The sequence below is a fragment of the Lampris incognitus genome, chromosome 7, assembly GCF_029633865.1.
Source record: "Lampris incognitus isolate fLamInc1 chromosome 7, fLamInc1.hap2, whole genome shotgun sequence".
NCBI classification, from domain to species: domain Eukaryota; kingdom Metazoa; phylum Chordata; class Actinopteri; order Lampriformes; family Lampridae; genus Lampris; species Lampris incognitus.
In genome coordinates, this window is record NC_079217.1 from 60,788,614 (window position 1) to 60,799,480 (window position 10,867).

Consider the following 10,867-nt stretch of genomic DNA (forward strand, 5'->3'; position numbering starts at 1 on the left):
CCGCGCCACAGTCAGAACACGACACACGCAAGGGAGGCAAACCGCAGAGCTGAGAGAGGCTTTCTCAAAGAACGACAAACAGACGAATAAAACCATCTATCTATCTATCTATCTGTCGATCTGTGTCACACATACACAACAAAGACAAGCCAATACACAAACCTTGCGTTGCAGGACGGACAATGTGCAACATCACTTTCTGTGATGTGGCTAGTAAGGTGGACCAGTACTTCCAGCCCACGCTGTACATCATAGTCATCGTTCTGGGGCTGCCCACCAACTGCATGGCCCTGTGGGCTGCATACATGCAAGTGAGAACCACACACACACACAAACACACACACACACACACACACACACACACACACACACACACACACACACACACACACACACACACACACATACACACACACACACACTCACTCTGCACATTGCACTGATCTCCCTGTCAAATATGTACATCCACTGTCTGTGCCGCCTTAATCCAGTTCAGGGCTATCCCAGCATGCATTGAGCCATAGGCAGGGTGACTCGTGGACACAATCACTCGCACACCATTCACACATACGGGCAATTCCCTCATATAGTAGACTCCAGTTCCCCTAAAACGCGTCTCTTTGGACTGTAGGAAACGGCAGAAACAAGGCGTAGTACTACCGTGCAGCGTGTGTTGTCATGCAGATTAGATATATTTTATTTTAATCAGATTTAATCAATAATTTGATTATTTCAACCACCATTTAGATGCCTCAATGCAGTGGTTCCCAAACGGTGGTGCGTGTACCCGAGAGCGGCACGGTGGCCCAGTGGTTAGCGCCGTCACCTCACAGCAAGAAGATCCTGGGTTCGAACCTCCGGGTTAGTCCAAACTAGGGGGGTCAACCCAGGTCGTCCTCTGTGTGGAGTTTGCATGTTCCCCCCCGTGTCTGCGGTGGGTTTTCTCCAGGTGCTCCGGTTTCCCCCACCATCAGAAGCACATGCATGTTGGGGTTAGTACTCCTGTCTGTGCCCCTGAGCAAGGCATGGAAAGACGAACTGGAGTTGGTCCCCGGGCGCTGCACGGCGGCTGCCCACTGCTGCTAGCTACACAGCTAGGATGGGTTAAATGCAGAGCATAATTTCCCCACGGGGATTAATAAAGTATCTCTCTCACTGATGGTGGGCGAAGCGCCACCTGGTGGTATGCAAGGGCCTTGCTGAAAGGCTCAGCGATTGCGCTCTAACTGACCCAAGTCCTTAACTTAAAACCAAAAAATTGTCATTTAATCTCATTTTATTACAGACGGAACTGGTTGTGCACATACACCCAAAAGGTAGGGATTCGTACTACCGGCATCTGACCTGTGAAAGGACCGCATGGCGAGCGGCAGAGAAGCAACCACGTCTCTGGAGTGAGACTGAAACAACGAACATTCATGCTCAATGAGAATCAAATCAAAAAAATAAATAATATAAATAAATAAACAAATAAATACCAACATCCTACTGTGAGGATACTAACAACCTACTGTGAGGTTACTAACATCCTATTGTGAGGATACTAACATCTACTGTGAGGTTACTAACATCCTACTGTGAGGATGCTAACATCCTACTGTGAGGTTACTAACATCCTACTGCGAGGCTACCAACATCCTACTGTGAGAGTACCAACATTCTACTGTGAGGATGCTAACATCCTACTGTGAGGTTACTAACATCCTACTGTGAGGATACTAACATCCTACTGTGAGGTTACTAACAACCTACTGTGAGGATACTAACATCCTACTGTGAGGTTACTAACATCCTACTGTGAGGATACTAACAACCTACTGTGAGGTTACTAACATCCTACTGTGAGGATGCTAACATCTACTGTGAGGTTACTAACATCCTACTGTGAGGATGCTAACATCCTACTGTGAGGTTACTAACATCCTACTGTGAGGATACTAACATCCTACTGTGAGGTTACTAACATCCTACTGTGAGGTTACTAACATCCTACTGTGAGGATGCTAACATCCTACTGTGAGGTTACTAACATCCTACTGTGAGGATACTAACATCCTACTGTGAGGTTACTAACATCCTACTGTGAGGTTACTAACATCCTACCGTGAGCCTACTAACATACTACCGTGAGGATACTAACATCCTACTGTGAGGATACTAACATCCTACTGTGAGGATACTAACATCCTACTGTGAGGATACTAACATCGTACTGTGAGGATACTAACATCCTACTGTGAGGATGCTAACATCCTACTGTGAGGATACTAACATACTACTGTGATGTTACTAACATCCTACTGTGAGGATACTAACATCCTACTGTGAGGATACCAACATTCTACTGTGAGGATACTAACAACCTACTGTGAGGATACTAACATCATACTGCAAGGATGCTAACATCCTACTGTGAGGTTACTAACATCCTATTGTGAGGATACTAACATTCTACTGTGAGGATACCAACATCATACTGTGAGGATACTAACATTCTACTGTGAGGATGCTAACATCCTACTATGAGGATACTAACATTCTACTGTGAGGATGGTAACATCCTACTGTGAGGATACTAACATTCTACTGTGAGGATGCTAACATTGTACTGTGAGGATACTAACATCCTACTACGAGGATGCTAACATCGTACTGTGAGGATACTAACATCCTACTGTGAGGATACTAACAGCAGACTGTGAGGATACCAGCATTCTACTGTGAGGATGCTAACATCGTACTGTGAGGATACTAACGTCCTACTGTGAGGATGCTAACTGCTAACATCAGCGCTAAATGCTTAGCTACCGTACACCTACAACACAGGGCGTCAGAAACAGTGATTTTCCCCAAGTCCTTTTTCCCATTTTGTTTGAGTGGTTCACACAACAGCAGTGGCTCACTGCAGCCCCACTGAAAACAGTTACCCCTGCTGCTTCATAGTACCTTCACCAACTGTCTCCTGAAGTTTATTGTGTACAAATACTCAGAACTCAGCAAGATCTTCATATATTTCTGTTAATATCTATTGTTATTTTTCCTGTTAATCAGTCAGGCTCTGACAAAGACTGTCAGAGTTATGTAGGCAGTGGCACTGTTTAACCCATAGCTGGGGGCTGGTTCGTGGGCATCAGGGAATATCCACACACCGGTGGGCCTACGTACCGCACGTTTAGGGGCCAGACCTCCTCCGAGTCCCTTGCAGTTCAGCCAGGGTGCAAGGTGTACCCAGTTACCGTGTGTTGCCACGAGGAGGCACTACATAGGGCTTGCTGTTGGAGAGGCTGGAAGGGAGAGACTTAACGTGTTCGGCTCTTCTGCTAGTCAGCGGTGAAGGTTGAGAGTGAGACGTGACAGGCACAGAACACTACACCAACACCAACACACTCGACGCTTCACAACAAACCCACTTCTTACACAAGAATGTCAGTGAGAAATCTTTTTCATCGATCTCCACTTCCTCTCTCCATAACCTCTCATCTTTTCTTTCTTTTTACACCACTCCCTCCCCGTCCAGGTGCGCCAACGTAACGAGCTCGGCATCTACCTGATCAACCTGTCGGTGGCGGACCTCCTCTACATCACCACGCTTCCGCTGTGGATCGACTACTTCCTGCAGCACGACCACTGGATCCATGGCCAGGAGAGCTGCAAGCTCTTCGGCTTCATCTTCTACACGAACATCTACGTCAGCATTGCCTTCCTCTGCTGCATATCCCTCGACCGGTACCTGGCCGTGGCCCACCCCTTGCGCTTCACAAAGGTCCGGCGAGTCAAAACAGGTACAGAGGAGTGGAGAAGGAAGTTCATGTACTTATGCATATATGCATAAGTAACTCATGCTTTTACGCCCTCTTAGTGAGAACACTTTTTTGGAGAGTTAATTTAGTGTTTGGAGTTTACTTTCATCTCCACTGCTTCTGTTTGTGGTCTACTAAACCTTGAAACCAACAAGCAATTCTTGCACCTTGACCCTTTCCTTTTTCTCATAGACTGAAAAATCCAAAGTGCACTCGTTATGTATGATAGGACTGCTTACATCAGGTTTGTGCTGGGTGATATGGAAAAATGTATCACAATAATCATAGGGACTTTTACACTATATTGATTTATGTCACCATATATATGCATAAATGTTTAAGAATCCCGCTGAGGTTCATCACATTGAACTGTTTGGTAATGTAAACGACTAATAAGACCCACTGGCCGATCGACTAGAGGGTCTGACCCTTTAGTCGATCGGTTAGTGATGTCGCCTTGTGGTGCAGTACACCCCATGTCGAATCCCGCACCGGGCGAGAAAATAGCTCGGTTACAGTAATATAAAGTATAGAATCAAACTAAAACTAGTTTTCAAAGATCAGAATTTCATCCCAATGCAATACTATTGAAAGACGATGAAAGATCATATTAAATGATTACCCAGCCCTGCCTGCAGTAGGAGCAATTTTATTTTGTAACACAGCTTAATCTGATATTCTTCTCTCCTCCACCCAACCTGCTCCAGCCGTGGTGGTCAGTGTCATGGTATGGATCATTGAGATCGTGGCCAACTCCGCTCCTCTCTTCCATGACGAGCTCTTCCAGAACAAGTTCAACCACACCTTCTGTTTCGAGAAGTACCCCATGCAGGACTGGGTGGCCGGGATGAACCTCTACAGAACATTCCTGGGTTTCCTGGCCCCCTGGGCGGCCATGTTGGTCGCCTACCGCGGCATCCTGGCCGCCGTGCGTTGTAACGTCTCCACGGAGCAACAGGAGAAGGCCAAGATCACGCGGCTGGCGCTGAGCCTCATCCTGATTGTGTTCTTCTGTTTCGGACCGTATCACGTGCTGCTCCTCTGGAGGAGTGTCTTGTTCCTGAAGGCGCCTTGTGACTGCGGCTCAGAGGAGAGCCTCTTTGCAGCGTACCACGTCTCGCTGGCACTGACCAGCCTCAACTGTGTGGCCGACCCCATTTTGTACTGTTTCGTGAATGAGGGGGCGAGGCACGACGTTGGCAAAGCTCTCTCCACGCTGCTGGCCGCCGCCTGCTACAAGGGGCCCTCCTCTTCCTCGCCGTCCCACGCCGACATGCTCGCCGCCGGCTCGGTCTCCATGGAGACGCCGCTGTCAGCGAAGAAGCAGCCAAACGTTTACGGGGATGGGGAGAAGACGAGCAGTTACAAGATAGAACTGGTGGCACTGAAGGAAGAGTGTCTACAGATGACTATCCTCGGTGTTGGAAAGTGAGTTCCACCGAGGAAACGTAGTTCCAGTACTATACAACCAAATGGGCAGATGGTGGTGCTAAAACTACCGGGTTTTGGTGGGGGGGGGGGTTGTTCCCAAGGGGGTCCGCAATAGTAAAAAATGTGCGCAGTCATGTTACTGTAGGACTCTGGGGTGAAATCATCCAGCGCCACGGGGAAATATTCAGTGTCAGTCTGAGGGTGAAGACTGCGATCTTAATGGGGGGGGGGGGGGGGGTTCATGAAAACTAAAACTAAAGAATGCTTTGTTGCGACAAGCCAGTCGTGACCATTCTATGGGATGTGTCACGCATGACAGACAACCACTCCATTTCAACACACACGAGTGCAACGGGAGTCCCTCCAAATCACTGGAGGAATTGAACCCGGGTCTTTTCAGCAGCACGCTGACGCGTCCATGCAGTGAAGTTCGAACGCTTGAACGCTCGAGTAATGAGGCCCCTTAGCCGTCGTTCCTTCTCAGTATCTTCTAGGACAAATTATAGACCCATCCTCAGGAGGGTCTGATCCCGTCTCGAAACCCGCGAGACCAGCAAAGAGGAATTATAATGGAAGGGATTAATGGTCGAAGTCATATTCAGTACTTATTCAAAATGGCCGCTGTTTTGGAGGGAACCGCAAAGCCTCATATGAAGTACCTCAGTTGGTAAATGTAGAAGCTAGCATGTGGAGAGCACGGGTGTCCTCGGTATCAAATGTGAGCCACGTTTTCCTCTCTTGCCAACAGACCAGCTAACAGGCAGAGATCCAACAATTACAGTAGATCCTAACCCTTTATTTCAATTTCATTTTTAATTTACCATGCTTGCTTAGAAAAGAATCTAAAATTCAAAGTAGTTTAACGTCCTACGGTGAAGATAAATAGCCATTTTAAGACCAGTGTGAAGCAGAATATTGGTGACATATGTCAGTCAAAAAGAAAAACTAGTCAGCAACATGTGGGTACATGCAGTGGGTAGAAAACAGGGAAAGATTTATTTGTTCAGCATCAAATGGGAATCTTATTACTGAACATTTCTGATGCACTGACTGTAATTTTATTGCATGGAACTACGTCTTGTTTTAACCGCTGTGAATTCAGACCCGTCCAGAAGTGACAGGTTCTGATAATAGATTTTATAGACCTTCACACTTCACGTTCAGACTGATGCCTGGTGGTTTTAACTGTCCTGCACTTCCCAAACGGGATTTCTTCATATCACATGTTAGCATTTTCCCGCTGTAGCCACAAGGCACAGCCAAGAGCTAGCTGGCTAGTTTCAGCAGGCATTGAGCCTAACAATAATACGGATAATAATGATAATGATAATAATGATAACTATAATAATGACATTGTATTTGTAACGCACTCGTTTAAAACAAATCTCAAAGTGATGCATGAAAAGATCATTGAACACAAATCACACTTACATTTCAAAATTAATATCATAGTTCAGATGGATCCAGATTTAATTGGCTGCTAAGGTGTTCATTCCTACATGGGACTCGCTGTTGCGTTGAAATTCAGACCACAGCATAACAGATTTGTAGGGCCGACCAATTTTTTTAAACAGAATAGATGTCTTGATGCATGCTCAATAATCCAGGTAAGAAGATCACAGAAAGTTGAATCAGTTCATCTGGACACAACGTTTACTGAGAGAAACGTCTCATCTAACCTGACTGCAGGTGTCCCCACCCTTATAAACAATACAGTGACTGCAGGTATCCCCACCCTTACAAACAACACAGTGACTGCAGGTGTCCCCACCCTTACAAACAACACAGTGACTGCAGGTGTCCCCACCCTTACAAACAACACAGTGACTGCAGGTGTCCCCACCCTTACAAACAACACAGTGACTGCAGGTATCCCCACCCTTACAAACAACACAGTGACTGCAGGTATCCCCACCCTTATAAACAATACAGTGACTGCAGGTATCCCCACCCTTACAAACAACACAGTGACTGCAGGTGTCCCCACCCTTACAAACAACACAGTGACTGCAGGTATCCCAACCCTTATAAACAACATGGTGACTGCAGGTATCCCCACCCTTACAAACAACACAGTGACTGCAGGTATCCCCACCCTTACAAAACAACACAGTGACTGCAGGTATCCCCACCCTTACAAACAATATAGTGGCATAACGACCCAAACCAACGACCAGTTTCATATGGGCGTAACCATTAACTAGAGTTTCAATGGCCATGTGCACTATTCAGAGGATTGGGGAATGGTTGCAATGACAACATTGAAAGATAGCGACAGATAGCCAGTCCCCCCCCCCCCCCCAGTTCAGGGACGATCGTTCCCTCTTCACATAGATTGCCTCTTTGACTCCCTGTTCAAACCAGCCTTCCTCCCTATCAAGGATGTGCACATCCTCATCCTTGAAAGAGTGGGCAGCTGTCTCAGCATAAACCAGTGGTGATTCTGTATGTGGTGGGAGTTTCGGAACAGATGAGACATGTACTTTCCAAACAGCGCGTCTCAGTTGCTTTCACACCCCAAAACACCACTGCACCAGAAGTTGGTCCACCCCAAGGATCAGGTGCCCCAGCACAAACAGGGGAATATAGTGTACCCTGTTAAGTGCCAGGAGGATTGTCGTGACTTGTACATCGGGGAAACCAAACAGACGCTGGCCAAGAGGATGACACAACACAGGAGAGCTACCACATCAGGCCAGGACTCTACAATCTACATCAGGGGTGCCCAACTCCATGCCTCGAGGGCTGCAGTGTCTGCGGGTATTTGTTCCAACCATGCACTACACCACCTGATTTAACTAATTAGCTCACCTCTTGGACCAAGGAGGGAAAAGAATTAGTTAAATCAGGTGGTGTAGTGCATGGTTGCAACAAATACCCGCTGACACTGCGGCCCTCGAGGCCTGGAGTTGGGCACCCCTGATCCACACCCATCTATAGGCCAGTGGCCACTCTTTCAAGGATGAGGATGTGCACATCCTTGATAGGCAGGGACGCAGGTTTGAAAGGGTAGTCAAAGAGGCTATCTATGTGAAGAGGGAACAGCCATCCCTGAACCGAGGGGGTGGGGCTAAGAGTCAATCTGTCACCATCTTACAATGCTGTGATTTCAACTATTCCCCAATCCTCTGTGAGTAGTACACGTGGTCATCGTAACTCTAGTTATTGGTCATGGTAATTTGCATATGAAACTGATCGTTGTTTTCGGTCGTTACGCCACTGTATTGTTTATAAGGGTGGGGGTACCTGCAGTCACTGTGTTGTTTATAAGGGTGGGGATACCTGCAGTCACTGTGTTGTTTATAAGGGTGGGGTACCTGCAGTCAGTTGAGACTGAAGAGGTCACTTAGATGAGTGATGAAACGTATCCTTCAATAAACGTTGTGTCCAGATGAACTGATTCAACTTTCTGGGATAAAAATAGATGGCTAATATAATTTCTTTTTCAGGAAAAGCAATACTTTGATTAGCAGATTTACACAATTCCTACGGCTGTGTTATTTTAATCTAATTATTATTATTATTATTATCGTTCATTTAATTCTTCATTCAAGTGGATAAACTTACATGTTATACCTTTAATACATCTGTCACCATTGCACCCCTGCTGGTTGCAGTGTGCCATAGGTGTGCAGTATACCAGAAAAAAAAAACAAAAAGTTTGAACCAATCACAGAGACAATCCGAGCCCAAACCAGTCACTCCTCTTTCAATCACTCTGCTAACAGCACAGATTCCCTTCCAAAAAACGTCAAATTTTTCAAAGATAAGAAAGGGTTGGATGCCTCATTTAGAAATGTGAAAGGGACACGAGAATTCCTAAACTCCCATCCAAACCAGTGTTAGCGCCCCTACAGGCCAGTCAGTGAAGTGTACTATTTCAGGGAAAAACGTCAGCGTAATTTAATATACCAGCCAACCTTCCGAGTGAAGTCAAACAGTCAGTGATCTCGGCAACGGGAAACAGACGCAGACCCGGATGGAGAAATCTTTTGAAACGCTTCAAGGGAACTGAGCATCCTTGTTCCGCCACAATGATGCTGGGAGAACTCTTTTGTGCAATGTTGCCTAGCAACAAACCATTCTTTGTTTGTATTATGGCCTGTTTTTTTGTGTTACTGCTTGACTGTCTGAGAAAGGAGGTACTGGGCTTCATAGCATGTGACTTTGTTCAACAACATCAGCAGGAAATAAATTATATCAAAATGCAGAGCCACCTGTGTTTGTTTTCTCCGCTCTCCGGCCGGCTGGGCGGGCGGGCGGGGCAGAGCGCGCCACGGCTCCCGAGACTGAAAGTGCACGTGTCCACATGAGCGGTTTTTATTCCCGCCAGATGGAGCGTGACGGGCTGTTTAATATACCGCTCTGTGTGTGTGTGTGTGTGTGTGTGTGTGTGTGTGTGTGTGTGTGTGCGTGTGTGTGTCTGAACGACACAATAAAGGACAAATCTCCATTTGTTAAAGACAAAGCTCGACGCGATCACCTATTTATGATAAAACGTTACCTTTTACACGTTATTCGCGCTGTAGTCGGGCCCATTCAGCGTAACTTGAGACCCTCCGACGCCGTCTATACTAACCGCCGGTTACCGATGAGTAACCCGACAGGAAACGTTAGTCTGACACGGGAAACGATGCGCTTGACGTAACATCCGGTTGCCCCTAAGCAGACACCAGAGGCCTGCCGGGCGCTATTGATAACGTCTCTGGCAACTTAAAATGTCATTCTCTTTTGTTAATGTAGTTTATAAGGCACGAAAAAAAGTTACCATGGCATCCGGGTTGGCGTGGCGGTCTATTCCGTTGCCTGCCAACACGGGGGTCGCCGGTTCGAATCCCAGCGTTACCTGCGGCTTGGTCGGGCGTCCCTACACACACAATTGGCCGTGTCTGTGGGCGGGAAGCCGAATGTGGGTCCTGGTCTCTGTTCAGAGGGGAGGGGGAACTGGCGCCCCCTCCTGGCGAAACTCCTAACTGTCAGGTGAAAAGAAGCGGCTGGCGACTCCACATGTATCGGAGGAGGCACGTGGTGGTCTGCAGACCTCCCCGGATCGGCAGAGGGGGTGGAGCAGGGACCGGGACGGCTCGGAGAGCAGATTAATTGGCCGGGAGAAAAGGGGGGGGTTAAAAAAGTTACCATTACCATTATTTTCGTTTGTGTTGACGCACCATTCCCGCTTGTTTGTTTGACATCATCACAGGCGTGACTGCTGTTGAAGACTGCCCTTACAAACTGGGACCGGGGCGCTGCCGTTGTGTCACGCTATCACGTGGACTTTTAAATGTCGTTCTTCCTTTGTTGTTGTTCTACTTCTTCTTCTTCTGCATCTAGCTGCTGGTGCCCTTCAGAAAGGCATCACATCTCATCTGTGCAACATGGGACCCGACTTCCTGAGCGCTCAGGTGACGTGCTGCGAATGCTCATTCCCCAGACAGGGGTCAGGTGGTCAGAAACATTATCATGCTAGCTTTAGCTTTAAGCTAATGGCTAACGACGGCTAACGCTTAGTTTTTGCCAAGTTATGCAAGTTGGCATCCAGAGCACAGGTGTGGATTTCAGTGGGACATGTCTGTAATAAGGGTCTGCCTCACCCGTTTTTGAATAATGAAAAATAGTGTTATAAAACAACGTGACAT

The 10,867-nt window shown here is 47.1% G+C and overlaps 1 protein-coding gene across 1 annotated transcript in view; it reads left to right on the top strand.

The window, feature by feature from the left end:
- The window catches only part of gpr4 (G protein-coupled receptor 4), an 83,949-nt gene extending 78,654 nt beyond the window's left edge, over window positions 1–5,295 (top strand). The window contains exons 2-4 of the mRNA XM_056283913.1: window positions 1–311; window positions 3,518–3,782; window positions 4,508–5,295. The exon at window positions 1–311 is cut by the window's left edge and continues 595 nt beyond it. Of these exons, the coding sequence (XP_056139888.1) occupies window positions 183–311; window positions 3,518–3,782; window positions 4,508–5,232 (1,119 nt within the window). The 5' untranslated portion in view covers window positions 1–182 and the 3' untranslated portion in view covers window positions 5,233–5,295. The remainder of the gene's footprint in view (window positions 312–3,517; window positions 3,783–4,507) is intronic.
- The last annotated feature ends 5,572 nt before the right edge of the window (window positions 5,296–10,867 follow it).